The following is a 22,562-nucleotide window of genomic DNA, read 5'->3' as shown; positions in this document are numbered from 1 at the left end:
GGCGGGTCCGTGTGGACTTGTTGGGCCGAAGGGCCTGTTTCCACACTGTATGTAATCTAATCTAATCTAATCAAATACATTCAAGTGGATGCAAATAGACCATTCACCGTTCAATAGCGCAATTCCCATCTCATCATTAGCTGGAGATTCGGATATTTTCTTCCTGATTTTAAGGATCTTATTTCTGCTGAGCTCATCCTATTTTCCTAACTGAATTGCCAAGGCCCATGTTGTTGAGAGGCATTGAAGATTCGTCTTCCCACCACTCTGTTTAACCAGACTGGCCTGTCAAAGGTGCATGTATCTTTACACCTGTTTCTTGAATAAAGGTGTAACATCTCCAATTCCCCAGTCCTGTGGTGCGACCCCAGATCCTCTCAGGAAGATTTGAAGATTATGACGATTGCCTTCACAATTTCCACACTCTTTGCTCAGTAGCCTTCTGCTGTGTAACTCAGGAGACAGTGAGGTTTGTCAGCTGCTGGAGATCAGAGTTGAGAGTGTGTTCCTGGAAAGACACAGCAGGTCAGGCAGTCTCCGAGGAGCAGGAGAATTGACGTTTCCTGATGAAGGGCTTTTGCTCGAAGCGTCGACTCTCCTGCTCCTTGGATGCTGCCTGAACTGCTGTTCTTTTCCAGGAACACACTCTCAACTCTGATATGTAACTCAACCAATCCTGGTTACTTGATCACCTTTACACAGGCCTTTCTGATGGCTCTGGTTTATAAATTTTTAAATGTGTCAAGTTCCTCCTTTTTCACTGTGACATCTTTCTTGGTCAAGACAAATACAGAGTGATCCTTTGGAATTTACACAAGAAGCTCAGTCTAGTTCAGCCTGCTAGATTCGTACCACATCCACCTATTTATTCATCCCCTCCCTCCCCCACCGATGCTCAGGCTACAAATGGAGCATGCTGTGAGATTTGGTGACTACTGACCAAGGAGGCCAGCTAGAATCCCAACCCTCATGTTGGAAATGTTAGTGGCTGTGCAAATATAAAACTGTACATCAGTGTGGTGAGATTAGTTAATGATGGTACGGTGGCACAGTGGTTCACGGTGGCACAGATGCTCAGTAGCAGCAGTGTGTACCACCTACAAAATGCACTGCAGTAGTTCACCAAACACCCTCAGCCAGCACCTTCCAAGTCAGTCAGTTATGTCTAGCAACCGATACTTGGGAACAGCAGCCTCTGCAAGTTTCCTCCAAGGTGCCCCTGCCTTGAAAATATGTCCCCATTCCTTCGCTGGGTCAGTGTGCTGGGATGAACTTGCTTACAGCATTCAGGGTGTTCCTCACTCCAGTGACGACAGTGCTTCAAAACATTAGCTCACTCACCACGACCTTCTCCAGCACCATTAGGAATGGGCACTTGTTGCAGGCCCAACCAGTAATGCCTACATCCCTTGAGAGAATGAAAGCATCCTCAGGCCTGCCCCCTGCCTCGTTGCTTAAATCCATTTTTGGACCAAGATTGATGGCACTCCAGCTTTTACGGGAACAGGCTGGAGTCTCGTCAATTCCCTGCATCGTACCATGCTGATTTTGGGTACTTTGAGCCAACACTGTAAATGTTCTGAAGCAACTATAAGTAGGGAGGGTGTTTCCAAGTCATCTGTGGTATGTAACAGGACTGAAAGAGATGTCAGGGAACTGCCATTAACATCCCCGCCAGAGCAACTTCAGCCTAAATGGAACTGATTGCACTGGCACAGCTCTGCATTTGGAAAGTAAAATGGGTTCCTTCTGAAAGCAAATCTGAACCAGCTGGCTCATATAAGGAAGGAAGGAGTGGAATACCAGAGGGAAGGAGTTGAGTTTCACATGTACAAAGCCCTGGTTAGACCACAGCACATGCTCACAGTCACTGAACTTCACTCCTTAGGAAGGTGGTAAACAGACCTTAATTAGTTAAAAGTCACACAACACCAGGTTATAGTCCAACAGGTTTATTTGGAAGCACTAGCTTTCGGAGCGACGCTCCTTCATCAGGTAGCTGTGGAGCAGGATCATAAGACACAGAATTGACTGATGGGCCAAATGGCCTAATTCTGTCTCTATGGCCTAAATTGAATTTGAGAGTTTACATCTACAAAAATCATTCTTAGACCTGAAGGATTAAATTATCAAGAAGCTGCATTTGTATTCTCTGGACTCTAGGATGTTAAGATGGATTGTTTTCGCTATATTAAATGGAAATGATGGGCCAGCAAGAGAAAAACTGTTCCAGCTGGTCAGGGTGTTATGGATTGAGTAAGGCTCCCATTACACCCACCCCCACCCCACACCCCCCCCCCCCCCCCCCCCCCCCCCCCCCCAGTCCTGAAGAGGGGTAACACCAATATGTTGACTTCTCCACCTCCTGATGGTGCCTGGCTCACTGTGTTCTTCCAGCCTCCTGCTTGTCCTCCTTGACTGATGTGAGCCAGACCTTTCAGAGGGAAAACTAGGAAACATTTCTGCAGACAGTCGGTGAAATCTTCTCCGCCAGCAACAGTTGGTAGTTTTAATGTTAAAATGTATATTTTCTCACCCAGAAGGCATGAGGAGATATAGGGCAAAGGTGGGGATTTGTTTTAAGGAATTAGTTAACAGATCACCCAGGCCAGCATCATTGGTGTAACAATCTCGAGGAGGTAGGTAGCCTTGCATTATTCCATAAGACCATAAAATGTCGGAACAGAAGTAGACCATTCAGTCCATCGATTCTATTCTGCCAGTCGATGAGATCGTGGCTGATCTGATAATCCCAAATTCCAGTTTCCTGCCTTTTCCCCACAATCCTTGATTCCCTTGCTAATTAAGCATCTGTCTCTCTCAGCCTTGAATATACTTAATGAACCAGCGCTGAAAGCCCTCTGTGGTAAAGATTCACTCCTGCCTGAGAGGAGAAATTTCTGCTCATCTCTATCTTACCTGGGTGACCCCCTTATTCTCCCAAACTCTCCCGTAAGGAGAAATGACCTTTCCAATTAAACCCTGACTCTTGTATGTGTTGATAAGGTCACCTCTCATTCTTGTACATTCCAAAGAGTGCCGGCTCAATCTACTCAACCTGTCCTCATACGACAATCCCCGCAATACCTGCAATCAGCCGAGTGAACTTTCTCTGGACTGCATCCAAGAAAGATTTTTACGATGTTTAAAATTAAAACTAATGACGTGTTTGTCCCATTGTGAGTATTTTCTTGTGCATCGTCAGTTCAGGCGCATAGACAATTAGAAAATCAAATTTAAAGCAGAGGAGAGCAGTACAGATTAGCGATGATTCTGATTGTTACCAGAAATGGAAAGGCAGGGCTAGGATCTGTGATCACATTGGACCAAATAGTTGAAGAAGGGTAGGGAACTTAGATAACGGAACAAACCTAAAGGCTTTGTGTCTGAATGCACAAAGCATTTGGAATAAACTGAATGAGTTAACAGGGCAAATAGAGACAAACTGGCATAAGATTACTGAGACATGTTTACAGGGAGACCAGGTGTGAGAATTTAATATCCAAGGGCACTTAGTGTTTGGGAAGGATAGGTTAAAAACCAAACAGGCAGTGTAGCTTTAATAGGAAAGGAAGAGACCAGCGCTGTAGTGAGAAATGATATAGGCACAATGTAGGATCAGTCGGAGTAGAAATTAGAAATAACAAGGGAAAGAAATAATCTCAAAAAGTAGCCCCACAGTAGGGGCACAGTATAAACTAGGAAATACTGGGAACTTGTAAGTAAGGTACAGCAGTAATTATGGGTGATTTTAATATGCATACAGACTGGGTTAATCAAATCAGCAAAGATAGACTCAAGGAAGAGTTCATTGAATGTACTAGAAATTGTTTCTTGGGGAATTTTCTAGATTAGATTACTTACAGGGTGGAAACAGGCCCTTCGGCCCAACCAGTCCACACCGACCCGCCGAAGAGTAACCCACCCAGACTGATTCCACTACACCTACCACTATGGGCAATTTTTTTAGCGTGGCCCATTCACCTGGCCCGCACATCTTTGGACTGTGGGAGGAAACCGGAGCACCCGGAGGAAACCCACGCAGACACGGGGAGAACGTGCAAACTCCACACAGACAGTCGCCTGAGGTGGGAATTGAACCCGGGTCTCTGGCGCTGTGAGGCAGCAGTGCTAACCACTGAGCCACCCTAATGGGAAAAAATCAAATAAGCAAATTTTCTGAAATATGTTCCAAAAAACTGTTCTGGATTGGGGATTGTGTAATGGGGGTGGGATTAATGATCTCATTAGATTGCTTACAGTGCGGAAACAGGCCACTCGGCCCAACAAGTCCACACCGACCCGCAACCCACCCATACCCCTACATTTACCCCCTACCTAACACTACGGGCAATTTAGCATGGCCAATTCACCTGGCCATATTTTGGTCTTTGGATTGTGTTCATCTTTGGACTGTGGGAGGAAACCGGAGCACCCGGAGGAAACCCACGCAGACACGGGGAGAACGTGCAAACTCCACACAGACAGTCGCCTGAGGCGGGAACTGAACCCGGGTCTCTGGCGCTGTGAGGCAGCAGTGCTAACCACTGTGCCACTGTGCCGCTCATAGTTAAGGATTCTCCAGGAAAGAGTGGTCGCAGCAGACTGGAATTTCAGATTCATTTGGAGGGTTAGCAACTCAAGTCCCACAGTAACGATCTGTAATTAAACACAGTCATTACATAGAGGAAGGTCAGATTGGCCCAACTGGGCAGGGGAACTGAAAGACTGCACTGTTGTTGAACTGTGATAGATGTTGAAGGAGATCCTCAACTGCTCCAAGCTAAAACATATCCCAAAAGGAGGACAGATTGTCAGAGCAGAAAAATCATCCACGGATAAGCAAGGAAGGTAAAAATAATAGGAATGTACGAGCTAAAGCACGCCAGATTACAAAGACTCAGTGGCAAGGTTGAAGATTGGGGAATTTTTAAAGATCAGCAAAGGATTACAAAAACATATATAGAAACAGCAGTGGTAAATAATGAAAGAAAACTCGCGCAAAATATGAAAACTGAGTCACTAAGTCAATATTTTGTGTGAGTTTTCATGGTGTAGGGCACTAGTCCCCTCCCAATAGTAACAACTAACACAGAGGTTATAAAATTAGAATTAGGTCTCATTGTGACATGTACTCAGTGAAAAGTTTACAATGTCACTCCACACGGCATTATCTTACATACAAAACATAGAAATAAAGACAAAAGTTACATACAAAAGAGAGGACCTTTGAACAATCATCAGTGCGAGGGAAAAGTTACAGAGCAAACTATTGGGCTGGAAAGCAGGTAGGTCTCCGGAGGGAACGAAGGGAAGTGGCTGCAGAGGAAGTGGATCCTTTGGTGATAATATTCCAAAATTCCCTGAATGTGAACGCTTCCAGTTGATTGGAAGAATGCTAATATAACACGATCGTTCAAGAAGAGGGGGTGGCCAAAATGGGATACTGCAGCCCAGTTAGTGTAACGTGATTCATTGGGAAATTGTTAGAATCCGTTAGGAAGGAAGTAGTAACAGGACATTTGGAAAGCCACGATCCAATCCATCAGAGTCAGCATAGGTGTATGAAGGGCAAATCACATTTGACTAATTCGATAGAGGTCTTTGAATAAGTAACAAACCAAGTGAGTAATGGGGATCCTGTACATGTAGTTTATCTGGATTTACAGAAGGCATTCAATAAGGTGCCACACAAAAGTCTAATACAAAACGTAAGATCATATGGGGGTTAGGATTCATTAATTGGATAACTAACAGAAAGTAGAGAGTTAGGATAAATAGGTCTTTTTTCTGTTGGTCAGTGGGATGCCATAGGGTTCAGTCCTCAGGCCAGTCTACATTAATGACTGGATACAGGGATAGAAATCTGGCCAGATTTGCAGATACTCACTAAAATAGGTGGAAAAGCAAGATGCAATGAAGAAATCTGTAATTTACAAATGGATATCGCCAGGTTAGGTGAATAGGTCAAACTCTGGCCGATGGAGTTAAACTGTGAGGTTATCCATAATCATCAGAGGAATAGAAAGGCGAATTATTATCTAAAAGGAGAGAAACTTCACAATACTTCAGAGGGATCTGGCTATCTTCATGCATGGATCACAGAAGACTAGCATGCAGATACAGCAGGTGATAAGGAGGGCAAATGGATTTTAGCATTTATTGCTGAAGGAATCGAGCATAAAAGCTGTTGTAACTGTATCAAACTTTAGTGAGACCGCACCTGGACTATTGTATACAATTTTAGTCCCCTTACTGAAGGAGAGGTGTAAGTGTATAAGAGGCGGATCAGAAGGGGTTCACTAGATTGCTCCCAGAAATGAAGGGTTTGTCTAATGGGGAGAGTTTGAGCAGTTTAGACTGATACCCTTTAGAATTCAGAAGAATGAGAGGAGGTGCTAAAGGGGAATTGACACAGTAGACGTATGGAGTCAGATATTACGAGGGAGCATAGCTTTAAATTAAGGGGTGGTGGGTATAGGACAGATGTTAGGGGTAGATTCTTTACTCAGTGAGTCATGAGTTCATGGAATGCCCTGCCAGTTACAGTGGTGGACTCTCCCTCTTTAAACGGGCATTGGATAGACATATGGAGGAAAGTGGGCTAGTGTAGGTTAGGTGGGCTTGGATCGGCGCAACATCGAGGGCCGAAGGGCCTGTACTGCGCTGTATTTTTCTATGTTCTATGTAGAGAGGGTGCTTCCTCATGTGGGGAAATCCCGAACGAGAGGTTGTAGCTTTAAGATGAGGGGAATCCGATTTAAAACAGAGATGAGGAGAGATTATTTCTCTTGAAAGGGTCACAAATCTGTGGCGTTCACTAACCCAGAGTGTGGTGGATGCTTTGAGACAGCCAGATTTTTAATTAATAAATGAGTTGAAGGTTTTTGGGGAGTGGGCAGAAAATTGGAGCCATGATTGTATGAAATGGAGGAACAAGGTGAGGGGCAGACTGGCCTCCTCCTGCTCCCCGTGATGGTTTGCTGTTCTGGATTTTGTACAGTGACCCCTCCAGCTGCTGTGTGATAGTGATCACCTTGTGATTTAAGACATTGTTGGTGTTTGCCCGTGTTACTCTAACTCGTCCTCTCATTCAACAGGGTTTAAAAAGTTTCCAGAGGGCGCTGCATCTGTGCCCAGCTGACCGCACACTGTGGAATGATGACCTGGCTTGGGCACTGAAGCTGTGGCACAAGCAGCAACAGCTTGGTGAGTCCGTGCCCGCAGAGAGACGTGCTCAGCAAAGGGATCCGGCCGGGCACCTGCCGGATTACGACTTTGAGAGCGACGAGCTGGTCCAGGCATGTGCGGCTATCGCGGAGAGGGACAGACACCCAACAGTGACAGACACCAGTATCTTTATCACAGCAACACAGGGAACAGAGGCAGGCAGTCACCGGAGACTGAGGGACGGAAACTTCATCCAGGCACGATAGTCTCAGCGTCAGCACACTACACAGCCAGCCGTGTGTCTGTCCCAACCTTTGCTTCATGCTGTGTGAATTGTCAATGGTTGCTGCCCTGCTTTTGGTCTGTGTAAAGACATCTCTCCCCTCCTGGTATCACTGGGGCCAGGGTTCTGGGTTATCCTCCCTGTGACCGGCGTGCAGATTAACCAGTCCCCCCTGTCACCCTATATCCAATGGCTGGAGAGCTGGAAGGTGCAGCTTTAAAGAGGTGACATTTGTATTGCTGTACCTTTGTACTTTCCTCATTAACCCCACAATAATCATCTCCAGAAGGAATCTCCCCCAGTTACTGACCGTCATTGGGGGTGATCTCCCCCTGGTTACTGACTGTCATTGGGGGTGATCTCTCCCGGTTACTGACTGTCATTGGGAGTGATCTCCCCTGGTTACTGACTGTCATTGGGGGTGATCTCCCCCTGGTTACTGACTGTCATTGGGAGTGATCTCCCCCGGTTACTGACTGTCATTGGGGGTGATCTCTCCCGGTTACTGACTGTCATTGGGGGTGATCTCCCCCTGGTTACTGACTGTCATTGGGGGTGATCTCTCCCGGTTACTGACTGTCATTGGGGGTGATCTCCCCCTGGTTACTGACTGTCATTGGGGGTGATCTCTCCCGGTTACTGACTGTCATTGGGGGTGATCTCCCCCTGGTTACTGACTGTCATTGGGGGTGATCTCCCCTGGTTACTGACTGTCATTGGGGGTGATCTCCCCCTGGTTACTGACTGTCATTGGGGGTGATCTCCCCTGGTTACTGACTGTCATTGGGGGTGATCTCCCCCTGGTTACTGACTGTCATTGGGAGTGATCTCCCCTGGTTACTGACTGTCATTGGGGGTGATCTCCCCTGGTTACTGACTGTCATTGGGGGTGATCTCCTAAGGTAGTGATCCCCATGATGAGCTTGCAGGGTACCAGTCCCTCAAGGCGATGCCCTGCTGAGATTGAAGGCTTGGTTCTGCTCTATCTGGTCTGGATTTGGTGATATTTGCTTTTCCCTTGCTCTGTGGCAGCACAGTAACTTGACCCAGAAACATCAACTTTGAGTGGACATGTGACCTCCAAACTCACAGCCCACACTCTGCAGTTAGTAGCTGGATCCTCGAGGACAGTGTCTCAGCGTTGGTGATAATGGATGATTTACACAACCTTTCTGCACTGTACAGAATAAAGCTTTGTGTTATTATTCACCAAGTTAATTATTGTCAAGTCTTTTTACCTCCCCTTTCTTTCAGCCATAATGTCTGAAAGGAGAGCTTCCATTCGATTACTGACCCTACCCACCACTCCATTAAATCCCTCTCCCACAGCCCTGTGTATACTCTCCCCCCATCACTGACCCCCTCCCACAGCGCTGTGTATACTCTCCCCCCATCACTGACCCCCTCCCACAGCGCTGTGTATACTCTCCCCCCATCACTGACCCTCTCCCCCCATCACTGACCCTCTCCCACAGCCCTGTGTATACTCTCCCCCCATCACTGACCCCCTCCCACAGCCCTGTGTATACTCTCCCCCCATCACTGACCCTCTCCCCCCATCACTGACCCTCTCCCACAGCCCTGTGTATACTCTCCCCCCATCACTGACCCTCTCCCACAGCCCTGTGTATACTCTCCCCCCATCACTGACCCCCTCCCACAGCCCTGTGTATACTCTCCCCCCATCACTGACCCTCTTCCCCCCATCACTGACCCTCTCCCACAGCCCTGTGTACCCTCTCCCCCATCACTGACCCTCTCCCCCATCACTGACCCTCTCCCCCCATCACTGACCCTCTCCCCCCATCACTGACCCTCTCCCACAGCCCTGTGTATACTCTCTCCCCATCACTGACCCCCTCCCACAGCCCTGTGTACCCTCTCCCCCATCACTGACCCTCTCCCACAGCCCTGTGTATACTCTCCCCCCATCACTGACCCCCTCCCACAGCCCTGTGTACCCTCTCCCCCATCACTGACCCTGTCCCCCATCACTGACCCTCTCCCCCCATCACTGACCCTCTCCCACAGCCCTGTGTACCTTCTCCCCTATGATTAGCTCAGATTTTCCTCCTACTCATTCATGGGATGTGTTGTCACCGGCTGGCCAGTATTTTGGGAGTTTGTCCTTCGATCTGACTGGCCTGCTTGAAATTTAGCGGAAGGGTTGCACTCTCCTCTGCATTCTGATGTCGGACTAATTTCTGTTCAGGTTTCTACCCCTTAGAAAGTGAGTCTGGCAGATGCTGGTCTGCAGCTTGTGCTGTGTAATAATCTCACACAGTACAATCTCACCGCTCGATGTAACGGGAGTTTTGTTTTTGTCTGTTTACTCAGTGTGGCTGTCAAAGCCAGCATTCGTGTCCTGTCACTAACTGTATCGACCACATTGTTGTGTCGGTCAGACGAGGAAAGTCCGCCAGATTCCTTCCCCGAGGGACAGCTCTGTACCAGGTGGGTCTGACTGAGGTTCATTTTTCATTGAATTAAAATTTCATCATCTCCCACGGTGGGATACAAGCACTGCCCCCCCCCCCCCCCCCCCCCCCTCCACCACACCCTGGACTTTGGATTATCACTCCCACATCTCCCTTCGTTTGGACCCATTATTAAGTATTGAGTTAACTGTCCTGACTTGGGAGTGTTTGATGGGGACAGTGTAGAAGGAGCTTTACTCTGTATCTAATCCCGTGCTGTCCCTGTCCTGGGAGTGTTTGATGGGGACAGTGTAGAGGGAGCTTTATTCTGTATCTAAACCCGACACTGTCCCTGTCCTGGGAGTGTTTGATGGGGGACAGTATAGAGGGAGCTTTACTCTGTATCTAACCCCGTGCTGTCCCTGTCCTGGGAGTGTTTGATAGGGACAGTGTAGAGGAAGCTTTACTCTGTATCTAACCCTGTGCTGTCCCTGTCTTGGGAGTGTTTGATGGGGACAGTGTAGAGGGAGCTTTACTCTGTATCTAATCCCATGCTGTCCCTGTCCTGGGAGTGTTTGATGGGGGGACAGTGTAGAGGGAGCTTTACTCAGTATCTAACCCCGTGCTGTCTCTGTCCTGGGAGTGTTTGATGGGGGACAGTGTAGAGGGAGCTTTACTTTGTATCTAACCCCGTGCTGTCCCTGTCCTGGGAGTGTTTGATGGGGGACAGTGTAGAGGGAGCTTTACTCTGTATCTAACCCCGTGCTGTCCCTGTCCTGGGAGTGTTTGATTGGGGGACAGTGTAGAGGGAGCTTTACTCTGTATCTAACCCCGTGCTGTCCCTGTCCTGGGAGTGTTTGATGGGGGACAGTGTAGAGGGAGCTTTACTCTGTATCTAACCCCGTGCTGTCTCTGTCCTGGGAGTATTTGATGGGGATGGCGCTATAATTCTCCCCAGTATTTGTGGTTTTAATTCTTCAGTCCCTAATCAGGAAACGTCACTCTGTGAAATAATCTCAAACAAAAGATGTTGGGATTGTATTTGATGTTTCAATGAAATAGCATCACAGTTACACCAACAAACCACATCATGGTTACACTGTCATCTTCTCACAGAGAAGGAGAGAGCACACATCTTACTGATAACTCAAAATCTGGAACGCAATATTTGCTGTGGCCCACAGCCATCATCATACCACTCTGTCTGAACTCATGCCCCAGGTAATGTACAGTTAAAGCACATCCTCCCCAGCCCTGGAGCGATGGACTTCAGTCAAGGTGCCTCTGGGTCACATGCATTTCAGTCCATACTGTTCAGGATTATGTACACATCTGAGTACACACTCAGCACCCTCGGGGCTAGGTCCAGTTCAGTTTGTATCATTCCCCGCAAGGCCTCCTGGATATCGTTCTTTCTGTGTTGCTGCCTCGGTTTTATATGCATTTCTCAGCCAGTCCCGTTTGCTCTTTTGTGAAGGTAACTTGTAAGGAGCTGTCGGCATTGGCCACCAGTGTCTTTCCCTGTGTTTGACCCTCTGCCTGTGGGAGCCCACTGTCCAGCTGGGATGGCGGCTGCTTCAGACTCGATCGCGTTCCCGCCGAGCCCGGCAACACATCGGTCAGCTCAAATTGGTAGAGCAGGGTTTGTGAGGTGTTGTCATTGGCCAGCTCCCTGGAGATGAAAGAGGGAGATTGACTGGATGCTGCTGAGGAGCGGCGAGGGCCGAGGTGCTGGAAGCTGCTGTTGGTGTGAGTGGCCCGCCCGCCCAGCTTACAGAACAGGCACTTGATCTTCTCCAGGAGTTTGGTGAGGACAGTTTTACGAAGCAAGATGTAGATCCACGGATCGAGGATTGGGTTAACTGACGCAATGCGGATTGCCATTAGGTCAGGGTTCGAGTAGTCCTTTGGAACAGCAGGACGGTACAGCTGGTTAATAAACACCCTCACCTTCAACAGAGAGAGAGAGAGAGTAAAAAATGAGGTCTGCAGATGCTGGAGATCACAGCTCAAAATGTGTTGCTGGTCAAAGCACAGCAGGCCAGGCAGCATCTCAGGAATAGGGAATTCGACGTTTTCCTGGTGAAGGGCTTATGCTCGAAACGTCGAATTCCCTATTCCTGAGATGCTGCCTGGCCTGCTGTGCTTTGACCAGCAACACATTTTCAGAGAGAGAGAGAGAGAGAACATGTAAAACTGCAAGAGGGAATGGAGTGTAAATGTGAATCGTCAGTACCAGCTTGGAGACACAAGGTGGCAATGTTCCCCCACTTTCCACAGCTGGGACGATGGTCTGTTTAAAGGGCACAACACCAGGTTATAGTCCAACAGCTTTAACTAGACGCACTAGCTTTCGAAGCGACGCTCCTTCATCAGACCATTCACGACCTGATGAAGGAGCGTCGCTCCGAGAGCTAGTGCGTCCAGTTAAACCTGTTGGACTATAACCTGGGGTTGCGTGATTTTTAATTTGTCCACCTCAGTCCCACACCGGCATCTCCAAATCATGACCGTTTAACGGGGACTCTGACTAGGTAAAAACCATGTCTGCAGATGCTGGAAACCAGATTCTGGATCAGTGGTGCTGGAAGAGCATAGCAGTTCAGGCAGCATCCAAAGTGCAGTGAAATCGACGTTTCGGGCAAAAGCCCTTCATCAGGAATAAAGGCAGTGAGCCTGAAGGGTGGAGGGATAAGCTAGAGGGGGGGTGGGGGGTGGGGAGAGAGTAGCATAGAGTACAATGGGTGAGTGGGGGAGGGGATGAAGGTGATAGGTCAGGGAGAAGAGGGTGGAGTTGATAGGTGGAAAAGGAGATAGGCAGGTAGGACAAGTCCGGACAAGTCATGGCTGGTTCTGCACAGAACTGGGCTTACTGGGGGGTGGGGGTTAAGGACCCTGCAACAGGAGGCAGAAAATCCAAATGGTGCCAGGCCTTCACCTTCCTGAATGTCAGCCCTCCTGCTGCTCAGACGCTGCCTGACCTGCACCACCCTTTCTCCACTCTGACCTCCCAGCATCCGCAGCCCTCACTATCTCCATCTCCGAGGCTTTGACCTTTAAAACTTGCTGGAAGAGATGGGGAAAGCCAGGCTGAAGAAAGGATTCAGCAGCGGCAATAAACTATGATCTCCACCTCAGGCAGGATCAGCTTAAACATCGAAGTAAGTTTGCAAATAAGGAATGGGAGTTCCAGGACTGACTCACTGCTCCTCGGATGCTGCCTGAACTGCTGTGCTCTTCCAGCACCACTGATCCAGAATCTGGTTTCCAGCATCTGCAGTCATGGTTTTTGCCTCCTCCAAAAAGCTGCAGCTGTTTAAAAACTGAGATTGATGTTTGTTCATCATCAAGGAATGTGCAGTGAAGGAAGGGGCTGGATTTCAGATCTCTCAATACTCAAACTGAGAGTTAAATGGATTCAAAGGGCTGCTCCATTGTTCAGCGAGATCTGATCATCCTCAAATAATCCACTGATGCAGTAATTGTATCAGTGACCACTGCATAATCCCTTCGAAAACTACATAGAGACAAGAGAAGCACAACTTCCTTCCAATTAAATATTAGAAAGAATTTATTTCTATAACACTGACTCCATTCCTGTCCTTGACAATAGTCTGAGTTTATGACAGCCTTGGTGTCACATTTAACCCTGAGATATGCCATCACTAATTATGTCTTTTCCTGCCTCTGTATTGCTGCCTGACTCCATCCCTGTTCAGATGGCCTGCTGCTGGAAAAGCTCTCAGTACTGCCTTTACTCCCTCTAGACTTGAGTATTCCTACCCTCTCCCACATTCAACCCTTCTGTTAACTCACAGTCATCCAAAACCTGTATCTTAAATTGCCTCAAGTCCCATTACCGTCAACCCCCTGCGCTAACACTAGTCTCCAGTCAAGTAATATCCTTGACCTGAGAATTCTAATCCTTGTTTTCAAATCCCCCCTTAGCCTGGCCTCGCCATTTCATAACCAAGCAGAAATCATAGAGCTTGGATAAACATTCAGATTGGTACGTTGTAACTCTCACCCTACTCCCAGAGCCACAACACTGGGGCCACACCAATTACAGTCCATAAAAATGACATGGAGACCGGGACTGAGCATATTGTAGCAACATTTGTTAATGACACCAAGCTAGGTATGAACACTAGCTGTGGAGGGGGTATACGGAGCTTGCTCAGAGGTTCTGGAGTTGAGGGAGTGAGCAAATATTTGATGATTGTGGTATAATGTGAGGAAACGAGTAACACAGAAAAGCAAATGATTATTTAAATGGAGTCAGATTGCAGAATCCTGCAGTACAGAGGGATCCGGCTGTCCCTGTACAAGTATCAGAGAACTTTAGCCTATCGTTACAGTAAATAATTAGGAAGGCAAGTGGAATGTTGTACTGCAGGATTGGGGAATGTTGGTCTTTATCAAAAATGTGATTGAGTAAAAAACTAGAGAAGTCTTCCTCCCTCTGTGGGACGTTGGTGAGACCGTACTCAGTACTATGTACAGCTCCGGATTTCTTACTCAAGAAAGGGGTTTATAAAACCATGAGGGGCACGGATAGGATAAATAGACAAGGTCTTTTCCCTGGGTAGGGGGAGAGTCCAGAACTAGAGGGCATAGGATTAGGGTGAGAGGAGGAAAGATATAAAAGAGACCTACGGGGAAACTTTTTCACACAGAGGCTGGTGCGTGTGTGGAATGAGCTGCCAGAGGATGTGGTGGAGGCTGGTACAATGACAACATTTAAGAGGCATTTGACTGGAAGGGTTTGGAGGGATATGGGCCGGGTGCTGGCAGGTGGGACTAGATTGGGTCGGGATATCTGCTGTACATCTCTGTGACTCTCTGGCTGTTAGGGGTCTGCTGCCAGGGAAGGTTTATTAGGTTGATTCCTGGAATGATGGAGTTTGTCTAATGGAGAGAGGTTGAGCAGGTTGACCTTGGATTTCAGAGAGGTGATCGAATCAAAACATATTACGATCCCGAGAAAGTTTTACAGAGTAGATGCTGGGAAGATATTCCCTCTTATGAGAAAAATTATAATTAGGATGCACAGTCTAGCAACAAATAAAACATGAAGATTAACTGGGTTTTTTTTTAGATTAGATTACTTACAGTGTGGAAACAGGCCCTTCGGCCCAACAAGTCCACACTGATCTGCCGAAGCGTAACCCACCCATACCCCTACATTTACCCCTTACCTAACACTACGGGCAATTTAGCATGGCCAATTCACCTGACCCGCACATCTTTGGACTGTGGGAAGAAACCGGAGCAAACCCACGCAGACACGGGGAGAACGTGCAAACTCCACACAGTCAGTCGCCTGAGGCGGGAATTGAACCCGGGTCTCTGGCGCTGTGAGGCAGCAGTGCTAACCACTGTGCCACCGTGCCGCCCTTGATTTATTTTATTTTCTTTGAGATGAATTCTAGTCTTTTCAATTCTCTACCACAGGGAGTAAAGGTCAGGTCATTAAATATATTTAAAGCTGAGTTGGACAGATTATTGACTGACAAGGGAGTCGAGGGTTATGGGGGAGGGAGGCGCAGTGGGGACATTTTATTGAGAGAGGCGGAGGATCTGGGAGAGAGAGCAGCAGGATTTGGGAGAGAGAGCAGCAGGATCTGGGAGAGAGAGCAGCAGGATTTGGGAGAGAGAGCAGGAGGATCTGGGAGAGAGAGCAGCAGGATCCGGGGGCATTCCCCTGAATCCTCCAGCTTTCTCTCTCCTGGATAGAACATAGAAAAGTACAGCGCAGTACAGGCCCTTCGGCCCTCGATGTTGCGCCAACCAAAGCCTACCTAACCTACACTAGCCCAATAACCTCCATATGCTTATCCAATGCCCGCTTAAATGACCGTAAAGAGGGAGAGTCCACCACTGCTACTGGCAGGGCATTCCATGAACTCACAACCCGCTGAGTAACGAATCTACCCCTAACATCTGTCCTATACCTACCACCCCTTAAATTAAAGCTGTGTCCCCTAGTAACAGCTGACTCCATTAGTGGAAAAAGGTTCTCACTGTCAACCCTATCTAAACCCCTAATCATCTTGTATAAGGATCCTCCTGCTCTTTCTCTCTCGCCCCTGGATCCTCCCGGTGTCTCCCCCCGGATCCTCCCGCTGTCTCCCCCCTGGATCCTTCTGCTCTCTGGGGGCAAGCAGTATGAAAGAACATGGGGGAGAGAATCAGGTCATCCACGTCACACTGGGCTGTGATTAGGGTTAGGTGGGCAGCTAACTCACTGGAGAAGGGGGCTCCATAAATATCCCCATTCTCAACAACGGAAGAGCGCAGCACATCAGGACGAAAGATCTCCCAGTCATTTCATCATGTATAGGAAGGTGGGAAAACATCCTGGAAATTGGGACCCTCAGGACGTGAATCCTTGTACAGTTCATCTGCATACCCGGATTGTGGCGACATTCCTGGCAGTGGTATTCTCCTCAACCTTGACAAGGAAAATGCCAACCTGCTCCTACATACCCCGCCCCCACCCCCACCCCAACACACCCCCCAACCCCACACACAACCCCAATCACAGCCCATACTCCAATCACAACCCACAGCCATCTCCAGGGGACTGGGAACATTCCATCACTTTGTTGCTAATCGTTCCAGGAAGTGGGAAGGGGAATAGCGGTGGTTGGCCATAGACCCAGACAGAGCAGGGACAGAGAGGGAGAGACACTCCTGAAATAAACGATCCCTGGGGAATCATGTGCCTCACGTACTTGCAGGTCAGACTCCATCCTGCCTCCGATATTGGAGAAGGTTTCTTCAGGAGTTTGGGATTAGCCACTTGGCTGGTTCCTGTCATTACACCCTGACATTTAACCCCTCTGTCGACAAGTCACAACTCGCTAACTCCCAACTCGATTGGATAGTTACTGAGGCTGCACTGGGGCTGGACCCAGATCCTTCAGCTCTCTCTCCCAGATCCTCCAGCTCTCTCTCCCGGATCCTCCTGCTCTCTCTTTCCCGGATCCTCCTGCTCTCTCTTTCCCGGATCCTCCTGCTCTCTCTTTCCCGGATCCTCCTGCTCCCTCTCTCCTGGATCCTCCTGCTCTCTCTCTCCCAGATCCTCCTGCTCTCTCTTTCCCGGATCCTCCTGCTCTCTCTTTCCCGGATCCTCCTGCTCCCTCTTTCCTGGATCCTCCTGCTCTCTCTCTCCCAGATCCTCCTGCTCTCTCTTTCCCGGATCCTCCTGCTCCCTCTCTCCCGGATCCTCCTGCTCCCTCTTTCCTGGATCCTCCTGCTCTCTCTCTCCTGGATCCTCCTGCTCTCTCTTTCCCGGATCCTCCTGCTCCCTCTCTCCTGGATCCTCCTGCTCCCTCTCTCCTGGATCCTCCTGCTCTCTCTCTCCCAGATCCTCCTGCTCTCTCTTTCCCGGATCCTCCTGCTCTCTCTTTCCCGGATCCTCCTGCTCCCTCTCTCCTGGATCCTCCTGCTCTCTCTCTCCCAGATCCTCCTGCTCTCTCTTTCCCGGATCCTCCTGCTCTCTCTCTCCTGGATCCTCCTGCTCTCTCTCTCCCGGATCCTCCTGCTCCCTCTCTCCCGGATCCTCCTGCTCTCTCTCTTTCCCGGATCCTCCTGCTCCCTCTCTCCTGGATCCTCCTGCTCTCTCTCTTTCCCGGATCCTCCTGCTCCCTCTTTCCCGGATCCTCCTGCTCCCTCTCTCTCTCTCTCTCTCTCCCAGATCCTCCTGCTGTCTCTCAGATTCTCCGCCCGTCTCAATAAAATGTCCCGACTGCGCCTCCCTCCCACACCCCAATCTGTCCATAGATTCCCAGGGTGGCCTACAGCCCCTCACCCCTTCCCCGTCCCCATCCTCATCCCTACCTCTGCCCTTCCACCCCCAGTGATGCCTCTGAACCAGCCCTTGCACGGTGAGCCCTGAGCCCACTTCCCTTCCTGATGTGAGATCCTGATTCCCAACCTCCTGTCCTTTCCTGGCTGTAGGGGTGGGGAAGGTGATCCTGCGGCCTCTCACCACATGTCTGGTCCAAGGGGCATCTGGTCAGGCCATTGCTGGGAGTCTGCTCCCGACTCACTCTTCATGTGGCTTTGCAGCACACCCCAGCTCCCTCCTCATCCAACTCCCCCAGCTCCCTCCCCATCCAACTCCCCCAGCTCCCTCCCCATCCAACTCCCTCAGCTCCCTCCCCATCCAACTCCCCCAGCTCCCTCCCCATCCAACTCCCTCAGCTCCCTCCCCATCCAACTCCCCCAGCTCCCTCCCCATTCAACTCCCCAGCCCCCTCACTCCCCCAGCCCCTCACTCCCCCAACCCCCTCACTCCCCCAGCCCCTCACTCCCCCAGCCCCCTCACTCCCCCAGCCTCCACCAGAGAACCCATTCTCTCTCGATCCTCTCAATGTAACCCTTTGATCATTCCAGTCGCCCCTAGGCTGTCCATGATGAAGGGACTAATGCAGAGCGGGTTACAACCTGCTCTTTATAGCTCCTGGAGCACATTGGTAATGTCTCTACCTCTAGACCCGGAGGCCTGGGACCAAGTCCTACCTGTCACAGCATCCCTGAGCAGGGCTGATTAGAAAACAGTCTGGTGCTGTCCTCAGCAGGTTAACCCTCTGAGTCCCTGCTATCAGACGGATAATCCCAGGGAACACTGTGTTAAACAGGAGCTGCTGCTGGGCTGATAGGTCACTGATCTGGGCGGGAGCGGTGTGCCCCACTCGCTCAGGGTTTACACAACCCTCCTGAATATACCCTGCTCTCTCTGCGCACACTCACACACTCGCTCACTCAGGCTCTCTCTCACACACACACACACACACACGTACGTGCTCAGACATGTACTCTCATTCATATACATTCACACAGAGACCCACACGCTCACTGACTCAAAGACACACACTACAGACACAAATACACACTCAGACACTCAGACACACTCAGAAACACACAATACACCCGGACACTTTCCCACACATATACACAGTCTCACACTCAGGCACACACACTACGATAAAACCACTCACACGGACACACTCTCTCCCTCTCTCTGAATCTCCTCAGTGGGCTGAATATCCTATTTGGATCGTTGAGTTTGATCTGAAGCCAATCAGGTCCCTGGGAGAGACTGTGATTGGAGACAGTGAACTGACAGTGGGAGCAGATTGACAGAAACATTCAAAAAGAGGAATTGAGTAACTATATGAAGGGGACCATATTCCAGGCTCTAGGGGAAAGTGTGTGGGTTCAGGAGCAAATCAAGAACTCCCTCAGCGCGGGTGCAGTCAACTAACTGGTCTTTGGTGTGCTGTGATTATCTGGTCACCACACTGACAGTGAGTTGTTCACGGTCAGAAAACAGACTGTACCTGATAAACATGAAATAGACAGGGGACAGGCCGGGTTTCCGTACGGAGAGCCAGATTGCAGTAGATGGGCAGAACGGTTTCTTTCCATAGCCTGACTCAGTGCGAGTCAGAGTCACAGCGTCTGACCACAGCAAGAGGTCACCAGCAATTCAATTCACTGCTGTTTCCGTAACCAAGACTTCAGTCATCAGGGGAAATTGTTGGCTCTCCGAATATGTCACGGTTACAAATCTCAAAACTGTCTCCCCAGCTCACATCTCGATAAGGCAGTCGAGGTTAGGAGATGGTGCTGATAGTGAAAATAGAGGGGAGGCATTTTCACTGAGAGCGGGGAGAGGGTTTACCGACATCAGTGAATCACTGACAGACAGGAGAGCAGATAGCTGCCGGGGCACAGGGAGTGGGGGGGGGGCAGTGGAACTTACTTTGTGGGGAGTCGTGCAGGGGACTCACAGAATGTGACAGAGAGAGACAAGCCTGGGAAATAGTGGGGGGGGGGGGAATCGGGGCAGGGCAGACTACAAAATTTGTTTTCTATTCGTTCGTGGGGATGTGGTTGTCATTGCCTCAATTATAATTGAAGTTTCTCTAACTCTCCTGCACTTGTCTGTTTCTCTGACCAACTCCATTACAATTTCAGCTTCACTTTTGTCTCTGGTTAAACCCAATTCTAAACTGATTCGAAAAGCGTGCCTTTCCTCTGTCTTTTCTAAACTTTGTTGGCAAATTTGAGAATCGTCCTCAAACCCCAGAACCTCTTTCGCAATTCTCAGAGCTATTTCCCTCACTTTTCGTTGAACCAAAATTAAACAAATGGTCTCAGCTAAGTTTCATTTACAGAACGGGGACACCAAGTGTGTTTAAATCTGCTGGGATCCCAAATCTGTCCAAGTCTCAGACTGGATCTGTCTCAACCCGTTCAAATCCCGGACCCAGGGAATAAATGCCTCGATCAGCCAGTTCAGTGGCCGTGCTCTGGGGTTGGGTCAGACCAAGGGAAGAATCCTTCCCTAAAGGATCCCACGGGACCATTCCAACAATCCACAATGCTTGGTTACTGGGGCTAGTTCTTGCAGGTCTCCATCCCGCTGCGGTGGGATTTGGACCCCTGTCCCAAGAAATGGGTCTGGGTTTGTCTGGATGACTGACCTCTCCCCCCTGCCCCAGTGACATTAGCAGTAGCTGCCTCACCAAGCACTTACCACCAGCGGGATGGAGCAGACCAGCACCACAGCGGAGGTGGCGATCAGCAGGATGACCATCTGGATCTCAGCCCCCGCCAGGCGGCGGAAACTCCTGCGGCGCCGCAGTTCCCGGAGCCGGGGGTCGTGGCCCAGCGAGGTTCGCCGCATGAACTGGCGGTGCATTCGGATCAGGGCGACGCACACCAACACGTTACAGATGACGGTCACCAGGATGAGGAAGGAGCTGAATCCAGCGTACATGTAGGAGTAGACAGCGTGCCGCGGCTCCTTGGTCTGCCAATCGATAAAGCACCAGGTGTCGGGGAACTGCTGGACTGTCTTGCCCAGCCCGAAGTTGGGCAGCGCGCAGAAAAGGGTGTTGCTCAGGTAGATGGTGAACAAGGTCACACCAGCCAACCTCTTGTCCACAAAGTGGTTGTAGAAGTAAGCGTGGTTAATGGCGAGGTACCTCTCGATGGACATGGCACAGATGATGCTGAGACCCGATGTCCCGAAGAACAGGAGGACAAAAGAGTCGTACTCACAGAGCGCAGTGTCCCCAGGCCAGTCCCCGGTGATGTAGGTGATGATGGTGATGGGGCTGACCAGGCAGGTCCCCAGGAGATCAGTCACTGCCAACCCACACACCAGCGCGTAGAACGTAGTCTCCTTCTGCTCTTTCCGAGACTTACGGAGCACCACGATGGCAACCAGATTCCCCACCACCCCAAAGACAAACATGACAGTGGGGATGACCGGAAACCTGGAGGTTTTGAGAATGCTGCTGCTGCTGCTGTTGCCATGGTCAGTGCCATTGACCAGATTCATGGTCTGCACCTCTCACCTGCACCGTGCCAACCCAATCAATAAGATCCACTCAGTCCTCTCCAGCACAGTCTCCCTCTACAACATCCAATCCCCTGGCATGGCCCCAAACCACCCGCCAAACACTCTGGCGATCTCTAGACAATCCCAGAAAATCGGTGGGTAGATAGTAACTCTCCAAACTTCCAAGGCAAAGATTCAGAACGGACACGGAAAGGGAGCCAGGCTGAGTCTGAGGTGGTTCAGGGGGTGAGGAGACAGCTGCGTTGTCACTCTTCACAGCTAGACCCCGTTCCTGACAGGGAGATGCACACCTTGGTCGATGAGCTCCTCGCCATGGCCTCTTCCTGTTCCTTCAGAGCCAGGGCTGTTTGTACATCGCTGCAGTCCTCTCTCTCTCTCACACAGACTGTGTCAGGGCTGCGGGGTGATCTGACAGTATTTCCAAACTCCTGTGCTCCACTCCCAGTTATCGAGAGTGTGCTGGGGAGGTACAGAGTGTTTCTCTGAGTCTCTCTCTCCCCCTGTTTCTGACTCACTCTGTATCTCTCTATGTCTCTCTGTCTATCTTCCACACTCTCTCTCTCTCTGTCTCTCTCTGTGTCTGCCACAGCACGCTGCCTCTCAGTCTGTGGGAATTAGGCAGGTTCAAACCTCCTTACACATTCTGATCAACATTAAACTCTGCCCCCTCCATTTCCATTGGCCAAAGCAGCTCACTGTGTCTGTAATGGGTCCTAAAGCCTTCTCCTATTGAATTCAGACTGCGGTCCAATCTGTCTGAGCTCAGGGGGTTAAGGAAGACACTCAGCTCAGAGGGTAGTTAGAGATGGGACAAATAACATTAGCCCAGCCAGTGACACCCTCTCCCCCAGAAGTTGGAAAAACCATAACTTCTGAGTGTGGCTTTCATTTCAAACACAGCCCAGCACAATACTGCAGAAGATTGGGGAGGGGGGGAGGGGGGTTGATGGGGGGGGGGGGGGGGGGGGGGAACAGTGAAATGGGGTCTGGCTGGTAAAGGGGGAGCGGTCTGTTTTTAAAAAAAAAGGAGCAGGAATCTCAGGAATGTAGCTCGGCTGTGAGTCCTGTTCAGAATGCTGCCTGTACCAGGGACAGGAGCTCCCACAGGGAGGACAGGCTACACTCCCTGTAATGGGGAGGGGGGCACAGATACCCTCCCTCACCCCTCCCCCACCTTATGAACCCGATGTGGGGGGTGCTCAAAGTCAGACTGGTGCTGCAAACTCCCGTGTTCTCTGTCAGATCAGGAATGACAGGACTTAGTCTGCTCTCTCTCCCTCTCCCCCTCTCTCTCTCCCTCCCTCTCTCC

At 49.8% G+C, this 22,562-nt stretch overlaps 2 protein-coding genes across 2 annotated transcripts in view; one reads left to right on the top strand and one right to left on the bottom strand.

Moving 5' to 3' along the window:
• ttc33 (tetratricopeptide repeat domain 33) overlaps positions 1-8,666 on the top strand; it is a 126,391-nt gene extending 117,725 nt beyond the window's left edge. Inside the window, exon 5 of the mRNA XM_060842326.1 lies at positions 7,101-8,666. Coding sequence (XP_060698309.1) covers positions 7,101-7,436 — 336 coding nt within the window. The 3' untranslated portion in view covers positions 7,437-8,666. The remainder of the gene's footprint in view (positions 1-7,100) is intronic.
• A 2,240-nt stretch (positions 8,667-10,906) lies between these two features.
• Positions 10,907-21,880, bottom strand: LOC132821559 (prostaglandin E2 receptor EP4 subtype-like). Its single transcript, XM_060834210.1, has 2 exons — positions 20,423-21,880; positions 10,907-11,820 (listed from the first exon to the last, which is right to left on the bottom strand). Exons 1-2 carry the CDS (start codon positions 21,230-21,232, stop codon positions 11,305-11,307), a joined length of 1,326 nt encoding a protein of 441 aa, XP_060690193.1. The 5' UTR covers positions 21,233-21,880; the 3' UTR covers positions 10,907-11,304.
• Between the last annotated feature and the right edge of the window lie 682 nt (positions 21,881-22,562).

Source organism: Hemiscyllium ocellatum, chromosome 2 (assembly GCF_020745735.1).
Source record: "Hemiscyllium ocellatum isolate sHemOce1 chromosome 2, sHemOce1.pat.X.cur, whole genome shotgun sequence".
NCBI lineage: Eukaryota > Metazoa > Chordata > Chondrichthyes > Orectolobiformes > Hemiscylliidae > Hemiscyllium > Hemiscyllium ocellatum.
The sequence above is the reverse complement of the archived record's forward strand: the minus strand, read 5'-3'. Positions and strand labels throughout refer to the sequence as shown.